The sequence below is a fragment of the Pelophylax lessonae genome (assembly GCF_965119305.1).
Source record: "Pelophylax lessonae genome assembly, chromosome: 2".
Classification (NCBI taxonomy): Eukaryota; Metazoa; Chordata; class Amphibia; order Anura; family Ranidae; genus Pelophylax; species Pelophylax lessonae.
Genome location: NC_138769.1, coordinates 101242204 through 101261545, shown reverse-complemented (window position 1 = coordinate 101261545; position 19342 = coordinate 101242204). Strand labels below are relative to the sequence as shown.

Here is a 19342-nt window from a genome sequence, read left to right as displayed (position 1 = left end):
TATTTTCATCCTTATTGATTGCACATATCACTTAATGCCCACAATTAATGTGTATATTTTTATTTCTAAAATAATGTTTAGATATTTTTATATATAAGTTTTTTATATCGTTTTGCATACAATTGCACATTAGCACTTTACTGCACATTATTTTAACCCCTTCCATAAAATTATATATACACTTTTAAACAGGCAGCGCCACTTTACCTCACTTCACTTCTCTACTTCGGTATTCCAACCATGCCTTTCGGGGATCCACACTGACTAGCGACAATCTCGTCAAAATAGGCAGCAAAGGGAAACACCAGCTGAGTCCTCAAACTTTAACGATTCCCACACTGACACAATCAGTGTCTCCACCAGCGCCTTATGTGTGGTTGCAATGGAAGAGGATTCATCCTCACTGTTAGAGCACTCAGGGCGCGTGGACACAGACCCAGTGGGTTGACTGGCGTCTGTGGCGGCCAAATCCACCTCAGACTCCGAGGAGGCGGGGGATGCAGGTGAAGGCGGGGGGCACTTCTTTCCAGGCCGCTTTTGCAGGGCCATATCAACCTTTAACACAAGTGACTGCAGGGCCGCAGTCATGGCTGCCAGGGCAGCCTGAGACCCAGAGGACCTCGCAGCTTCTGAGTGGGTCAGGTGATTCGCTCCAAGTGCTCCATGATTAAAACAGGTTGTACCGTGTACGAAGAAAACATTTTTTTTTTTTTTAAAACCCTTAACACCGCTATCCGCTGTGGTGCTACGTGATCAGCGCACTAGCGGCACTGCTATAGCAGATAAGGAGGCTGTACACTTGCAGAGACTCACTACCATACACTCAGAACTGGATACAGAGCACCAAACTGCCTGCCACGCTGCAATCAGAAAGGAAGAGGAAGCGCTGACGCTGTCACTAGAAGTGCCCACCGCAAGTCACCGCTCTAGGCTTCAAGAAAAAAGTTGCCGCATTCACTACAATGGGAAACGACAAAAACATGGCCGTCGGACTACACAAACACGGTCGCCGAGGCCCAATACAGCCATCCACAACAAAATGGCGGCGCTGTGCGGCAACCAGACCCCACAGGACCCCCCGCAAATCCATTGCACACCAGAAAGGAGCCGCTGGCGTGCGCTCCCACCATCAAGCCAATTACCAAACAGGGACACCCCTCACCCAGAAACACTCATGCACCCCAAGGGTGACTAAGGGGGAAGAGGGCGGTAGGTTAGGGCAACCATTACAGGGGAACCCCCGTCAGTGAAAAAAAAAGGGGGAATCATGAGGGAAGGAAGGAAGGGCACAGAAGGGACTTGCCAACCTGAGGAAGGGCCCACGTCCACACCAGCATTCCCCAGAGAAAAGAGGGGGGACACTACTCACCACACCTGGGAACCAAGCGGGCACCACTCCTGGTAGTCCACCGCGCCATCTTGGAATGGGGGTGCTGCGGCCCAAAGCACATTGCCACTCTGATCACGACCAGGGCTATGTGTCCTTGCAAGATGTTTCACTCGCCAGCCAACCCCCATCCAGTGGGGCTATGTCGTGGCCAACCTAGCGCGGAGCTAATTGTTGGGTCGTGCTTGCAGGCCAGACTGAGAAGACCATAAGGATCTATGATATCCAGTGTAACTCCAAGTCCGGCTGTTGATTGTAGTCTGCGCAGGAACAGAAAATAAAGGAAGAAAAAAAAAAAATTCCATTTAGAAAGAAAAAAATGCCAGGACTGCAGATCCCAGTAGGGAGCCAAGTCCTTACTCCTGACTAGGCAGAAAAAAATATTAAGTTCTATAGCAGGAAGGGAGGGCATACCCCATGGGACTGCCTCAGGGGCGTAGCCAAAATAGTTTCCGCCTAGTCCTACTCCTGAAGAGAGAGCAGCATAAGCCCAAGGGTCTAAGAAGATATGAAGCTGTGTCTGTCAGTGAACAAAAGAGAAATTTAAATATCATCAAAAGGTTAATTTCAGGAATTCATTTCAAAAAGTGCAACTCATATTATATAGAATCGTTACATGCTGAATATTATATTTCAAGCATTCCTTTCCTTTAATTTCGAGGATTATGGCTTACAGCTAGTGAAAATCAAAAATTCTGCATCTCAGAAAATTTGAATATTGTGAAAAAGTTCAATATAGTAGATTAATGGCGTCACACTCTAATCGGCTAAATTACCTCAACACCTGTAAAGGTTTCCTGAGCCTTTAAATGGTCTCTCAGGTGTGGTTCAGTAGCTTACACAATCATGGGGAAGACTGCTGACCTGACAGTTGTCCAGAAGACAGTCATTGACACCCTCCGCCAACCTGTCAATCATGACATCCCAATCCTCCAGTTCGCGTCATTTACGGTCCTGAAATAACGCAAGATTCGGGTCACTAGGTGATTCGCAAGGACTCCCGGGATACATGACACCGCTATCCCAGGAGCCCTTGCAAATCGCCTGGTGACAATCGCCTAAGTGGTGGCGGCCGGAAGTGCTGCAGAAGAAAAGGTATAAAAGGTATGTACAAATAAAAAAAGAATTACCATTTATTACAGCATTCAGGGTGGGCTTGAGTGATTGGACCTTCAAAAAATGGGTGGAACTCCACTTTAAAAAAACTGGCTGTTTACAGAGTGCTCTATCCAAGCATATTAATGGAAAGTTGAGTGGAAGGAAAAAGTGGTAGAAAAAGGTGCACAAGCAACAGGGATAACCACAGCCGCGAGAAGGATTTTGAAGCAAAGGCCATTCAAGAATTTGGTTGAGATTCACAAGAAGTGGACTACGGCTGGTATCAGTACTCCAAGAGCCACCACACAGACGTATCAAGGAAATGAGTTACAACTGTCGCATTCCTTGGGTCAAGCCACTCCTGAACCAGAGAACGTCAGAAGCGTCTTACCTGGGCCAAAAAGAAAAAAAAAGGACTGGACTTCTGCTCAGTGGTCAAAAGTCCTCATTTTGGATTAAAGTTTGCATTTCATTTTGAAATCAAGGTCCCAGAGTCTGGAGGAAGAGTGGAAAGGCGCAGAATCCAAGTTGCATCAGGTCCAGTGTGAAGTTTCCAGTCAGTGAGGATTTGGGGAGCCATGTCTTCTGCCGGTGTTGGTCCACTGTGTTTTATCAAGTTGAAAGTTAGCGCAGCCCTCTCCCAGGAAATTCTAAAGCCCTTCATGCTTCTCTCTGTGGACTAGTTTTATTGAGATGCTGATTTCAGCAGGACTTGGCCTACCTGGTTTAATGATCATGGTATCACTGTGCTTATTGGCCAGGAAACTTGCCTGACCTAAACCCTACAGAGAATCTATGGGGTACTGTCAAAAGAAAGATGACACACCAGATGAACTGAAGGCCGCTATCAAAGCAACCTGGGCTTCCATAACACCTCAGCAGTGCCCCAGGCTGATCGCTTCCATGCCACGCCACATTGATGCAGTAATTCATCCAAAAGGAGACCAGACCAAGGATTGTTGGCATACTATACTGTACATACTTTTCAGTAAGCCAACATTTGTGTATTAAAAATCTTTTTTTTTTCTGGCCTTATTCTAATTTTCCCAAGATACTGAATTTTGGGTTTTCACTAGTTGCAAGACATAATCATTAAAATGAAAAATAAAAATGCTTGCAATATATCCCCCCTATATAAAATACACGAGTTTAACTTTTTATTCTGAATTACTGAAATAAATTAACTTTTTGATGATATTCTAATTTTTTTAATAAGATTCATATACACACACACACACACACACACACACACACACACACACACACACACACACACACACACACACACACACACACAGAAAATGCATTAAATTTCTTAAAACTAAAATTCCCATACCTCTGTAAGTTCTTGAATTGTAGAGCCATATGTCCTATGGGTAACCTTCTCATCAACAGGTGCAGACGGTGCCAATACTGGCTTTAAACTTGCTGGTAAGGGCATACCGGCCTTAACACACATGGCGGCTGCATTAGCTTTGGCTATTTCCAGAAGCTGAGCTTTGTCTTAAAAAAAAAAAAAAAAAAAAAAAAAAAGAAGAATTAAAGTCATTTTAAAGCATGCATAAAGAGCAGTGTCAATACCCTAATTTTTTTCAATGTAGTAAAAACAATATTGCTCTCCCAAAAAAAAGTATTTGCAAAAGGTAGCATTTCAGGAGACTGATACACAACTGATAGTTCACCATTACCATGGCCAGCAATAGGGCTTTTGAGAGGTCTGCTATAGTGTGATGGTTTAAATCAATTAAGGCCCCTTTCACACTTATGCAACCTGAAAGTCGCACAACGTTAACATGACTTGAAGCAATGCCTGTGTAATCTTGCGGTCTATGGACCTCAAGTCACATCAAAGTTGGACCAAAATCGCGAAGGGACTACTTTGAAGGCACACAGATATTAAAGGTGACTTGTCATGCGATTTTGCAGTCCTAGGTCGCAGGACAAGTCGCACAAGTGTGAAAGGGGCCTAAATGTGCTCCACCCACTCTCGGCTGCGGATAAGTCTCCTTGTAAAGCAATATACATTACGAGTTCAATATTTTTTTCAAGTGACTGTCACTAGAATAGAAAAAAAGGAAAGAAAAGTGGTTCCTACAAATGAGAACAGTTAAAAATCATGTCTCTTGTAGCCTGCATCTCCAATGCTTGCTTGATTATTTAAAAAATATACCAATGCCTGAAAAATCTTCAAGTGTGGTTCGTCCTTCCAGCCTTTAAGCCACCACAATATAGATTCTGCAGATTTTTCAGGCATTGATATGATCTTCAATAGAATGAAGTTTGGCAGAGGGAGAGGCATTTATTTTTGGTAGTTCACTTTCCTCCCATGTCCTCAAATTTCCTATAAATTATAAAGTAAACTAGACATTAAGCCTGTTAAATTAACGGGCGCTAGAACATATGTGGTCAGAGTCCCCTTTTAATAGTGTGGTCAGAGTCCCCCTTTAATAGTGTGGTCAGAGTACCCCTTTAATAGTGTGGTCAGAGTCCCCCTTTAATAGTGTGGTCAGAGTCCCCCTTTAATAGTGTGGTCAGAGTCCCCCTTTAATACTGTGGTCAGAGTCCCCTTTTAATAGTGTGGTCAGAGTCCCCTTTTAATAGTGTGGTCAGAGTCCCCCTTTAATACTGTGGTCAGAGTCCCCTTTTAATAGTGTGGTCAGAGTCCCCTTTTAATAGTGTGGTCAGAGTCCCCTTTTAATAGTGTGGTCAGAGTCCCCTTTTAATAGTGTGGTCAGAGTCCCCTTTTAATAGTGTGGTCAGAGGTCCCCTTTAATGTGCCCCGATAAGAGCTGTGTTTGTGTTCTCTATCAGACAATATTCCACCATTTCTCACATAAGAATACACTGCACTGTAATCCATCCGTCCCGATAGATGTACAGAGAGCAGAGACTACGCCCCGCCTTACTTCAGTCATTCCCGCGAATGCGCGCGGGAGCCGACGGTAACGGCATGGGGCTCTGAAGGAACGGCAAGGGGCTCTGAAGGAACGGCACAAGCGGCCGTTACTTCAGAGCACATTCGCCAGTGATGTCACTGGCTGCATGCAAAGTAAATATCTCCTAAACGGTGCATATTTAGGAGATATTTACAGTACCTATAGGTAAGCCTTAATATAGGCTTACCTATAGGTACAAGTTGTAGAGGAGGGTTTACTTCCTCTTTAACTTTAGTAATAACTTAAAAAAAATTTTGACTTACTGTAAAATCCATTTCTCTGATATTAATTGTCGGACACAGCTTCAGATCTTCATAACCGGTGGGTTATACTGTCCCCTACAGGAGAAGGACACCAGGCAAACAAAAAAAGTCTGGCTACGCCCATGGGCAGTCCCAGGGGGTATACTCCCTCTCTGCTATAGGCACTCAGTTTAGTTACAAGCAGTGTCAGAATTAAAACTCCAAAATGGATTTTACGGTAAGTCAGACCAAATTTTCTCTGTCATTGACGGACACAGCTTCGGATCATCTTAACCATTGGGATGTCCCAAAGCAGTGTTAAACATAAGGGGTGGGAACAGCAAAAAAAAAAAATTCCCCAAGGCTAAACCATAGCCAACCAGGTAACATGCAACTCAACCAAGAACAACTGGAGCTCACCTGAAAAAAAAACAATACACCCTCAAAGAGGATCAGGTCATCTTGAACAGCAGTATGCAAAACCTTTGCGTCCAAAGGAAGCATCCGCAGATGTCAACACACCCACTTTATAAAATGCTCTATAGGTGTGCAAAGACAACCAGTTAACTGCCTCGCAAACTTGCATCACTGATGCCTGAGGACGGAAGGCCCTGGAGCCTTTAGAGATCGACCGATTATCGGCAACACCAATATATCGGGGGCTGATATACACTTTCCCCGATGCCTCGGAATCGGCCTTTTGATTTACAGGTATTGCCGATATTTTCGTAACGTCAAAGCGTATGTTGCGCCACGTGCCTCAGCACACTGGGCGGCTCTTAGGCCGCCTCCCTCAGCCTCGTTACAGTGTGTTTAACCCGCCGCTGCGACACTGGAATCTGCATGCTGCACAGGCGGTCTGTCGGGACAGTGAGTTCTACATCTAGTGAGTGATAACAGTGACCAACAATCTGAATCACGTTCTGTATCTATTCTGTTCTGTAACACAGCCGCCACGGCCACCCACCACCTACAGCTGCCTGGTGATGACCAGTTCCACACACCCACTGTATACCAGCAAGCCAGCCAGCCACAGGCCCTGCCTGAGTCCTGACTGTACCAGCTAGCCAGCCACAGGCCCTGTACGTGCCAGCCAGCCACAAAAGGGTGCCAGCCAGCCATCAAAGCAGTGCCAGCCACCACAGGGTGCCACTGCAAGCCAGCCACCAAAGCGTGCCACCCACCCACCCGGTGCCAGGCAGCCAGACACCCACTACAGGGTGCCAGCCAGCCACTTTTTTTAAGCCTATATTAGTGTCTGACTCTTTCTTGTTTCAATGGAGATGGATGGAGAGAAAAATTAAAAGTGTGCTCTGTGACTATTTCTCTTCTCCATCTCCAGGAAAATCCACAGCACTGTGCAACACTTGCAAAACAATGTGAGCATGGGATCAATAACTGCAAAAAACAAAGATACGTCTAATCTTTGGGCCTATCTAAGAGTTCATCATGTTGAATTGTATAATGCAGCACAGAAAAAAAACAAAATGAATCACAAGGTGAATCATCCCTATTCCAGGCAACAATAACAGATATGTTTCAGAAAAAAAAAACAGGTGGCTAAAATGTGATGGAAGATTCCAATTGCTGTAATTCAAAATATTTACAGAGATGATGGTGACTGATAACCAGCCATTACAAAAGTGTCTAACCCTGACTTAGGCGGTTGATGTCAATAGTTGAGCCAAGGTACACACTGAAGAGTGACAATTTTTTTCGGACAGAAATGCTGCAAAAGATTCACCAAAATGTTGGTGACAAAGTAAAACTATGCTGCAACCAGAGAATGCAGCATAGACTTTTTTTTCTAAAAGGTACTCCTTGTGGAGGGATCTGGGTGTCTAAAAGACCCCAAACTCCTCCTCTGCACTGAAAAACATTCAAAACACCAAGTTTGACTGTTTTTAATGCTGTAAATTTTTTTAATTCGGCGCCGAGTACCCCGGAAGGGATGTCATGACATCACTTCTGGGATTTTTACATGGAGACGGGCGCATGAGCACTAGCAGCAGGAATACCGGCTTTCACGGGGACACATCTACATGCTACACCGGGTCTTCTCTTCGGCGGTAGGATGCCCGGGTCCCCCGGTGGGACAGGAGACCCGGGTGAGCCGTGGAAAGGGGCGGGAGGGGGGCGTCACCTCCTTGTAAGGACAGCCGAGCGGCTTCTCAGCCGCATCTGTTGTCATTACAAGTCAGCCGACCGTCGGCTATGGACACCGATACCGGGGTGATGCCTCTAGCTGGGGAAATAGCGTATCGGCCCCCGATATATCGGTGTTGCGAATAACCAGTCGATCTCTAGCTTGTACCCATTGAGGAAGTGACACTGGAAGTGAATCATTAAGACTCAGCTGTTTCCTCTGTGATTCCATGTGTGTGAGTCCTGAAGATGCTTCTTCAACAGAATGAAGGACCCAACACATGTGGCATCAAAGCATGTAGGCAGGCCATTAGGGACAGCCTCGCCAAAAGGTTTGAGAAGCATGAGGAGAATAAAACTGTTGTGCTTGCATGTCTTTTGGATCCTCGATACAAGAACCATCCTTTCTCTTCTGATGATGTATAGGCCAAGGCAAAGCAATGACTGACAGAAGATATTCAACAGAAGGTGCAGGAGGTTCCTCCTGACGAAAAGAAAAAAAGTCAAGGACAAGAAGAGAAGGCTTCTGATGTGGAAGAGCAGGATACAGGAGGAAAATGTCCCAAAAGACAATGGACCGAAGAGAAAATTAATCGTGGTCAAATAGATGCAATGTTCAGCGTTTTATTGGGGCCTCGTGCAGAGGATTCATCAGAATTGGCAATGAGCCTGGATGATTAACTTCATCTCTATTTGAAGGAACCAGTAATTGACAGAATTGATCCTCTTCAGTGGTGGAAAGAAAATGAGGCACGCTACAAAAGACTTGCTTCTCATGCTAGAAGATACCTTTCTGCTCCTCCTTCCTCAGTACCAAGTGAGCGTGTTTTTAGTGAAGTGGCAGCAATTTACGAAAAGAAAAGTAGCTATTTAACTGGTGACCATGCTATAATGTTATGCTTTCTGCACTATAATATTGTTCTACTTAACTGAGAGTATTGATTTGAAAGTGTAGTAGTAGTGTCTGTCCACCAGTCCACTGAGTCTGTCCAATCCACTGTCTAGCTTGTGTCTACCTATTATAGACATAGTAGACAGTGGATTCGAGTCAGTGCCAGTGGACTACTGCTGCAGTAGAGCGCCACTCACTGCTGCAATAAAATCACTACTGCAGTAGTGATTTAAAATTATTGCAGTGAGTGCCCTACTGCAGCGGTAGTCCACTGACTCCAGTCCAATCCACTGTGACATGTGTAGCTGTTGCCTTGCTCTTTTTCCAGCAGTTTTGCACTGACTGCAGTAGTTGCAGTGAGTGCCTTACTGCAGAGTTAGTCCTCCACTGACTCCAGTCCAATCCACAGTGTATGTGTATTGTGCAGCTGTTGTTGTTGCCTAGCTTTTTTTTCTAGCAGTTTTGCACTGAATGCAGTAGTTGCAGTGCCATACTGCAGAGGTAGTCCACTGACTCCAGTCCAATCCACTGTGTAGCGGTTGCCTAGCTTTTTTTCTAGCAGTTTTGCACTGACTGCACTGCAGTAGTGAATTAAAAATATTGCAGTGAGTGAGTCCACTACTGCAGCACTTTATTAAGCATTAAATCACAATCAGATGATGTGAAATTCAAAATTGCAAATGTCCCCGCAAGTGCACTTTTCCTACCAGTTTTCATGCAGTTAAGGTGTTAAGAATGTTAATAAAGATTAATATGTTTATTAACCACTTTACCACCGGAGGATTTTCCTGCTAAAAGACCAGGGGGTTTTTTGCGATTTTTTACTGCGTGACTTTAACGGACAATTGCGCGGTTGTGCAACGCTGTACCTAAACGAATTTCACGTCCTTTTTTTCCCACAAACAGAGCTTTCTTTTGGTGGTATTTGATCACCTGTGCGATTTTTTGATCACGCGCTATAAACAAAAAAGAGCGTAATTTTTGCAAAAACAACAATATTTTTCACTTTTTTTATATGAAATTCCCCCCCAAAAAAATTTAAAAATCAAAATTTTTTAACATTTTCGGCCAATTTGTTTTACGCTACATATGTTTGGTAAAAAAAAAAAAAAAAAAAAAAAAAAAAAAAAAATCGCAAAAAGCGTATTTTGATTGGTTTGCGCAAAAGTTATCGCGTTTACTAACAAAGGGAAAGATTTTTGTCATTTTTGGTGTTTTTTTTTTTTTTAACGAGTAATGGCGGCGATCTGCGATTTTTTTTGCGGTACTGCGACATTGCGGCGGACAGATCGGACCCTTGACTGACATTTTTGACACTTTTGGGGGTACCAGTGACATTACTGCAGTAATCAGTGCTATATATATGCACTGTTACTGCAAAAATGACACTGGCAGGGAAGGGGTTAACAGTATTGGACAGGGAGGGGTTAAGTGTGTCCTAGGGGCGTGATTCTAACTGTGCAGGGACAGGTCTACTAGTGTAAAAACAAAGATCAACAGTTCTACATAGTAGAACTGTCTGATCTTCACTTTTACACAGGGAGAACTGACAGGCGGCTTGTTTACATAAGCCGCTCTGTCTTTCTCCCGCTGTACCAGCGATCGTAGTGTGACCGGCGGACATCGGGTCCGCTAGTCACACTCCCGCACTCCTCCGTGAACGAGCCGAGGCGGGCGCGCGCCTCAGCGGGCGCGCGCCCACCCGCTATTGGCTCTAGAAGGAGTGACAGGCGAGCGACGTAGACCTACGTCACTCTGCCTGGCCGGGGCCGACTGCCGCAGTAAATATACTGTGCGCAGTCGGCAACCGGTTAAGAAATGTGTGTCAAAATCTGTTTTTTTTTTTTGCAAAATTTTACATGTGTGAAAATATCGGCCGATACCGATATGCGATTGGCAAAATATCGGTATGGGCAACAAAAAAACGGTATTGGTCGATCACTAGCATTAAGCCCCCTAGTAGAGTACGCTGAAACGGAAAGGAGGAACCTGACTTTAATTGAATAGGCATCTGGAAATGGTCGCAGCAGAAGCGGACAACTCCTCCCGAGGTCAGTCCGTGAGCACAAATGAGTCTGACTTCCTAAAAGACTCCGTAGCTGCCAGGTACACCCTATTTGCCCGAACCACATCCAAGGAATGCAAGGTCTTCATTCAAATGAAAATCAGAGACAACTTTTGGAAGGAACGACCGACAAGGGCAAAGAACCACCTTATCTCTGTGAACCACCAAGTATTGTGAACGACAAGACAACACCGCCAGCTCAGACACCCTGCACGCAGAAGTGATTGCCACCAAAAAGGCCACCTTCTGGGATAACATAAGCAAGGGAACCGCCCTAAGGTTTTCAAAAGGAGATTTCTGGAGGACAAAGCACCAAATTGAGGTCCCAAGGCGGCAATGGAGACCGCACTGAAGGAGCCAAGTGTTCAACTCCCTGGATAAAAGCACACACCAAGGAAAGTGTGGCCAATGGTCATTGAAAGAAGACCACCAAAGTTGAGACCTGGCCCTTGATAGCACTCAAGGCAAGGGGCTGCTCAACCCTACATTGGAGGAAGGTCAAGATCCAAGCCACCGAAAAGGAGCGAGGATGAACCCCCATGAGACTCACACCAGGCAATGCAAGACTTCCATGTACGATAGTAGATCTTCCTACAGGTAGATTTCTTCGCTTTTAAAAGCGTAGGAATCACTGAATCATACATACCTCAAAATTTTAGCACCTTGTTTTCAACAGGCAAGCCGTTAAAGCCAGTGACTATAAAGCAGGGTGGAAGATTGGCCTTTGGGACAGCAGATCTTGAGGAAATCTCTAAAGAGCATCAGTGACCAGCCGTACCAGATCGGTATAGCAAGACCGGCGAGGCCAGTATGGAGCCACTAAGATGACAGGAATCAGTTCTTCCTCGATCCTGCGCAGAAGTCTTGGCAGAAGCTTGGGGGGGGGGGGGGGAGGAGTAAATCCGACTACAGTAAACGCCCGCTCCATCGCGGTTCAGGTTTTGCGGTCCCAGTATATTACGTTTTTTTTTTTGTAGTGTTATTTTACTATATAAATCATTAAAAATGAAATATTTTTGTGTTTCCATAGCTCTTGCTATGTCTCTCAGTATCTTTTAGGTGTTTAAATGAGTTTCTATTGTTTTAAAAGTGTGTTTAAAGACCTTAAAATGCTTTTACACGGACAGTAAAAAAAACATGCCTACAATGCATTTTAATAGGGTTTTTCTATTACGCGGATTTTCACTTTTCGCGGCTGGGTCCAGAACGTAACCCCCGCAATGGAGGGGGGTTTAATGTATACTGACCCCACAAGGCCACCTGCATGTCTTTGGGGTCCCCCACAGGGTCCCGAGACTGTGCCACAAACTTCTGCACCTTCCTGTTGAGACAAGAGGGCAGCAGGTCAGTCTTAGGAGTACCCCACCAGAGGCACAACTGATAAACCCCTCCAGGTGAAGTGACCAGCAGATGTCTGGAACTAAACGTTCTGCCTACCTTAGAATGCCGGCTACTTCCCATGCCGCCAGGACATTTCTTGTGCCTCCTTGGTAATTGACATAGGCCACAGCCGTGGCTTTGTCTAAATTAATTTGCACCGGACACCCCTGAAGACGATCCGTCCAATGACCCAGACAACATCTGATTGCTCAGAGCTCCAGTACATTGATCAGCAGTCTGGACTCTTCCAGTGTCCAGACCCCCTGAGCAGAATCTTTTCCGAGGAGGCCTCCCCACCCGGACAGGCTGGCATCCATGGTGACCACCGTCCAGTAGAGGAGGTAAAAGGATTTGCCCTGGCGAAGTGCCGGAGAACAAAGCCACCAGATCAGGGACCCTCTCGTACTCTGGCTCAGCCATATCATGTTGTCTATAGACTATGGATTCTTGTCCCATTTGACTATAATCTCTCTTTGCAGACACCATCAGGCCCAGCACCCCATGCAAACCCAAAAGGAATTACTGTCTGCTGGACAGCTGAAGTTGAACTGCTTCCTGCCGTTTCTGGAGTTTTTCCAGAGGAAGGAACACTCTGGCAAAGGGCAAGTCCAGAGTCAGACCCAAATAGTCCAGATTTGTGGATAGAACCAGAGCAGACTTCTAAATGTTCAGAATCCAACTCCCTCAGAGTTTGCAAAGTAATCTCCAAGTTGTCCACCAGAGCAGTCAGAGACTCAGCTCGCAGAAGATCATCCAGGTTCCCCAGTACCGCGATCCCCCGCTGATGCAAGAATGCCAGCAAAGGGGGGCCAACACACTTGTAAAGACCCAGGGAGTGGATGCAAGACCAAAGGGTAATGCCACAAACCGATAATGCTCCTCTCCCACGGCAAAGCGGAGGAAGCGCTGGTGACCAGCACATATTGGAACGTGAAGGTAAGCGTCCTTGATGTTGATAGAAGCAAGAAGATCCACCAGATGCAGGGATGCCATTAACGTGCGAATGGACACCATACCATAGTTCAGCAAGTCTTGCACTGCCCCAAAGAGACCCGGTAAGCGGTCGGGGGACAGGCGCAAGCTGGAGGGAAAAAACCTTCCCGGAGGGCAAGAACGAAACTCGATCTTGTAGCTGGACCATATGACTTTGTTGACCCACTTGTCCTGTACCAGGGAGGTCCACGGGTCCAGAAATCAGCAAAGATGTCCCCCCACCCCACATATGTGTGAGGGCACCCCTTCATGCTGATGGAGCCTTGTCGGCAGTTCTAGAGAAGCTTGCTCTCGGCTTGCCAGACCCTAGTTTGTTAAGATCCTTGGGAGGAGGCTCTGAAGGATTTTGATCACTTGTCTTGAGACCATAAAGGAACAAAACAAAAAAAAAATAAAAAAAAACCTTATGACGCAAGAAGGATGGACCACTTCTACGACAGGTGTTCCTTGCCCTTATTAGCCTGTGGAAGAAAGGTACTCTTCCCCCCTGTGAGACCCTTAATGCCTTCATCCAGGGAAGCTACAAGCAGGCGATCCCCTAGGAAGGGGAGATCATATAAGGCTTTCTTAGAAGTCTGATCCGCAAACCAGCAATTAAGCAAAATAACACGCCAAAAGACCACTGCTGAGACAGACAGCCTTGCAATCAACGCAGCCGCAACCAAAGAGGCATAACAGACAAACCTGCAGGCCCTGGACCAACTGGCCAGCCAGCCCAGCAAAGGCAGGGGGAGGCTGCTCCCCCTCCAGGTTCTGGCATAAAAGCTTGCCCCACTTGATCAGAGTTTGCAACACCAGGGCAATAGTAAAAACTGGCCTTACTGCCGAACCATCCACAGTGTACATATGGCGGGCCACAGCCTCCGCATTTCTGTCAGCCGGGTCCTTAAAGCTGGGGGACTCCTTAACCGGAATCATGGTTGCTTTGGTTTAACCTAGAAACTGAAGAGTCCACCACAGGTGGGACAGTCCAATTTTTAAGCAAGGATACAGCATAGCAAAATGCTTAGGGACCACAAGGGGGCGTTTTGGACAACCCCACTGTTTAGAGACAATTTTGTCACAGTAAGTGGGAAAGGGGAATACCCTTGCCGCTCTGAGGGGTTGTGGGTGCCAAAAAGGAACTTAAGCCTCTGATGCGGCATTAGCCGCATCCTCCATTTTTAAAGTCTCACGCACAGATACAATCAGTGCACCCACCAGCGTCTTTTCATGCGCAGCTACAGGAGCTATCCTCACTATCTGGGAAATCAGGGTTTGTGGACACAGACCCAACAGGGTGACTCACGTCCGTGGCTGCCGAATCAGATTCAGGATCTGATGAGACAGATGAGGCAGGTGAAGGCAGAGGGTGCTTTTTGCTAGCCCATTTCCTCAGGACCAAATCCACCTTGGACACCAAAGACTCCAGGACCGTCGTCAGTGCCATAAGCGATTGTTGGGACCCGGAGGGGATCAGGTGGGTAAATGTGCTCCCGGGACTCCATGAGTGAAAAAGGGGGACCCACAAAAAAAAAAAGATGTAAAAACACTGCTAGGGACATCCCCACAGCACCACAGGTCGCCGGGCACAGAGCACCATTCGATCCTATAGCAGAGAGGGAGGAGAGAAACCCACCAGAATCACCACCCACCAATCAGGCACTGCAGCACCAGGCTATCTGCACACACATGCGGTGATCAGGAAGAGAAAAATGTAGGGGTCAGCACCAGGGGATAAGGAGTGGGTTCCACTTCACAGTCACGGCCGCCGCTAATAGTAATGAGAAATCACTAGAAAAAGGCCAAAGCTACACAAACACGGCCGCCGAATCTACAGCACACAGGCTACAAGAAAATGGCCGCACCACACAGCTCACACCGGGAGCCCAGGAGGGGTCCCAAGAGCCCGAAAACAACAGCAGGACATGGACCTCCCCCCTGCGCAGTCAATAGTCGGGTCGCCGGCGGCGCAAACCCCGGCCCCCATTGCCAGCATAGCACCCTGCCCCCACCCCAGGAGGTGGATCAGACCACCCAAATATAAGGGGAGGGCAGGTGCCTGGCGGGAAGGAGGGGAACCCAGGGGTCCGACCGTCCCAAGGAGGGGCACACACCCACCCCAAAATCCTAGATCTCTCACAGGAAAAATCCAGGAGGAAAAAAAATGCCATCTAAAAAGAAATAATTGCCAGGACCAAAGATCCCAGCAAGGAACTAGGTCCTGACTAGGCAGAAAAAAGTGCCTATAGCAGAGAGAAGGAGTATACCCCCTGGGACTGCCCATAGACATAACCGGGCTTTTTTCTGCCTTGTGTCTTACTCCTGTAGGGGGCAGTATAACCCAACGGTTATGAAAATCTGAAGCTTTGTTCCACTCTAGATGAAGTATTAACAGAGGCACCACTGGACAGCATTATTGTCAGTCTGTGGAAAAGGTAGTGTTCGGTGGACTAGCACATTTTAGATGGACTTCATTGAAGCTAGACACGGTAAGTGTTATGTGGTTTGTCCCAGCCCTCTTAACTGCCACTTTTCCTGGACAGCTTGGTCTGTTAAAGGAAGCTGAAATAGAACAGACTCACTGGCAGGATAAAGAGTTGAAAATAGAGGAGAGACTTAAAAAAAAAAAGGAGCTAAAGCCTCGCACACCCCAGTAGTTTTGTTTGTTGTTCAAACCAGCAGGGCTGAACAAAAAAAAACTGACAGCTCAGGAGGAGCCGCTAAACCTACTATCTGACATTAGTACATTAGATCTCCCCTACTGGGCTATTGTATTCTGACAGGGGGAAGCCCCGGGGGAAGCCCCCCCCCCCCTCCCCCAGCCAGCACACTATGAACAGCGTTCTCTGATATTGGCTGAGAGCGCTGATCGGGAGCCAGTCGGCAGACCTTTTCTAGTCATGCCCCATCGACAGAGGCCGGCCAAAACGGATAGCTTCTGTGGGAAGGTCTCCAGTACACACGGGCCAAATGTCGGCTGATTTCTGGGCAGCCATTACATTTAAGACTTGGTATGCTGCAATATAACACATTTCTGTTTTTGGGTTTAACCACTTGACGCCAAATCATGTATGTGGTTATACCGGGGTTATAGCTCCAGCTGTACACCATAACCCCGTTATATATTTTTTTTCCAGCTGACAAAGCTTTTATCATCATCTAAAAACAATCCTAGCGGCTCATTATATTCTCTAGGCTCTCTTGTGCAATTGGGGAGCCTTGTATATAATCCGGCGGGGCCACCAGGTTATCAGAGCTGGCCGGGGACTGGCACATTACCTTTTTATGTGTAAAGCATGATATTGTTTGTTTGTTATTTTATACTTTCCAGGGTAGAGGAGAGATCTGGGGTCTTAAAGACTGTAGAGGTCTCCATAAAGAGGACATGTCATCCCTTATTTCAATCACAAGGGATGTTTACATTTCTTGTGATATGAATAAAAGTGGAAAACTATATTTTTGTACCGTAAAATCCTTTTCTCTGAAGTTCGGCAGACGCAGCTCCATATATCTTCTTAGACCATTGGGTTATGCTCCTCCAATAAGGAATAGGACACTAGGCAGGAAAAAGCTTTACCACGCCTATGGTGGCTGTCCCCGCAGGCATAACCCCACACACTCTGCTACAGCAGCCAGTTTCGTTGCAAGCAGTGTTTAGAAGACAAAACAACCCCATTCACTCAGAAGCAGAGGGGCGGGTGCTGCGTCTGTCGATCAACTTCAGAGAAAAATATTTTACGGTAAGTACAAAAATCCAGTTTTCTCTATCATTCATTGACAGACACAGCTCCATATCTTCTTAGACCATTGGGATGTACCAAAGCAGTATTAATATGAGGGGTGGGAAAACAACGCAAAGAAGAATGTAACTCCCCTAAGGCTAAACATAGCCAACCAGGTAATATGGAGCTCAACCAGGAACAACTGGAGCTCACCTAGAAAAAAAACATACACCCTCAAAGAGAACAAAAAAGATTATCTTTAAACAGCAGCCTGCAAAACCTTGAGGCCAAAGGAGGCCTCCGAAGATGCCAACACATCAACTTTGTAGAATTTTGTAAATGTATGCACAGATGACCAAATTGCTGCCTTTAAAACTTGCATCACTGATGCCTGATGGCGAAAAGCCCATGAGGCACTCAGCGCCTTAGTAGAATGCGCCTTCACTGGGAAAAGAGGAACCTGACCCTTCAGCGAATAAGCCTGAAAAACCGTCTGCCTGATCCACCTGGAAATGGTCACAGCAGACGCAGCCAATCCCTTATGATGTAAAGGACAAAAGAGCATCAGATTTTCTGACAGACTCAGTAGCCGCCAGGTAAACCCTGATCGCCTGAACCACATTCAAAGAATGCAAGGCAATTTCCTTAGGATGCTTGGGACAGAGTGAAGGCAGCAGGATGTCTTAATTTAAATGAAAATCAGAAACCACCTTAGGGAGAAAAGATTGATTTGGGCGGAGTACCACTTTATCTCCGTGGACCACCAGATAAGGTGAACGGCTGACAACGAAGCCAATTCCAACACTCTGCGGGCAGAAGTGATGGCCACCAAAAAGGCAACATTCAGAGACAATGAAAGCAGAGGAATCTCCTGAATGTTCTCAAAAAGAGGTTTTTGAAGAATAGATAATACCAGATATAAATTCCACAGAGGGTAGCGGGGACCGTCTCGGGGGAGCCATATGGCACACTTCCTGAATGAAGGTACGAATCAAGCTAACAGGCGTTGAAAATAGATCGCCAAGGCCTACACTTGGCCTTTGATAGTGCCCAAAGCCAACCGCTGTTCAACCCCTTTCTGCAGAAAGGCCAAAACCCTGGCAACTCAAAACAAGTGAGGGTGCACCTTCAGCGATTTGCACCATGAAATGTACAATTTCCACGTACGATGATATTTCTTCCTGGAAGTCGACTTTCTAGCCTTCAAGAGCGAAGGAATCACAGAGTCCGAAAGACCTCTATCCCTATTCTGCGTAGAAGCTTCGGCAGAAGTTTCAGCAGGGGAAAGGCATAAATCAGCAGATACTGACCCCAAGGAGCTACCAGGGGGTCAGTGGCATCGGCCAGAGAATATTGAGATCTAGCTACGAAGCTCTGCACCTTCTTGTTGAGACAAAGCTTTATCGCTCTGAGCTCCAAAACATTTATTGGCAGTTTGGACTCCTCCACTGTCCAGGATCCCTGGGCACAGAGCTTCCCCAGCACCCTGCCCCAGCCTGACAGGCTTGCGTCAGTGGTCACCACCGTCCAAAAAGGGAGGAAAGACTTGCACTGGCATAGTGCTGGAGACTAAATCCACCACAACAGAGCAGACTGTGTTGCAGTTCAACCAAATCAAAATGTCCAAGGACTTTGGATCCTTGTTCCAATCGAACGGAATCTTTTTGCAAAGGTCTTGTATTGAACTGAGCAAACAGAACCGCCTTGAAGGTTGATACCATCAGGCCCAAGGCCCGCATGCAAGTTCTCCGAAATCGCATCCCCCCCCCCCCCCCCCCCGCAATTTCTGCAGCTTGACCGGGTGGAAGAAAGACTCTCGCCAAAGCTAAATCCAGAGTGTTAGGCCCAGATAATCCAGTCTCAAGGAGGGTATCCGAGTAGATGTTTTGAAATTAATGGTCCACCAGAACCTCCTGCAGGGTTATGACAGTGATCGTCAGATCGCCCATCGGGGCTGAATGAGAGTCCACTCCCAATAGGAGATTGTCTAGATCAGGGATTCCCAAACTACGGCCCTTCAGTTGTCCCTTAACTGGACTGGAGATAGGTGAAGATTGGACGGGGAGAACCTATCCGACGGCCAAGACTGGAATTCCATCTTGCAACCTGATCGGATCAGTTTGTGAACCCATTTGTCATGAATCAAGGAGGTTCATGGTTTCGGAAAGAAGCAAAGACGCCCCCCCCCCCACCCCAGAAATGGGAGAGAGCACCCCTTCATGCAGTTGAAGAGTTTTCAGCAGATCCAGATTGGTCGGTCTTTGATTTACCCCACCATGGCTTCTCAGAACCCCCAGAAGGCCTGAACGTCCTTTTTCTTGCAAACCAGAGGTACGAAAAAGTCGCTTATGAGCAGTAAAGGAAGGCCCCTGTCGAGGACGTGGTGCCTTGCCCTTAGAGTATTGAGGAAGAAGAGCACTCTTTCCCCCAGTAAGACCTTTGCTCAACTCATCAAGAGAGGATCCAAACAACCTCCCCCCTGAAAAGGGAAGATCAGTTA

The 19342-nt window shown here is 46.6% G+C and overlaps 1 protein-coding gene across 1 annotated transcript in view; it reads right to left on the bottom strand.

The window, feature by feature from the left end:
• SON (SON DNA and RNA binding protein) overlaps positions 1-19342 on the bottom strand; it is a 301593-nt gene that overhangs the window by 150158 nt on the left and 132093 nt on the right. The window contains exon 7 of the mRNA XM_082247959.1: positions 3822-3988. Within this exon, the coding sequence (XP_082104085.1) occupies positions 3822-3988 (167 nt within the window). The remainder of the gene's footprint in view (positions 1-3821; positions 3989-19342) is intronic.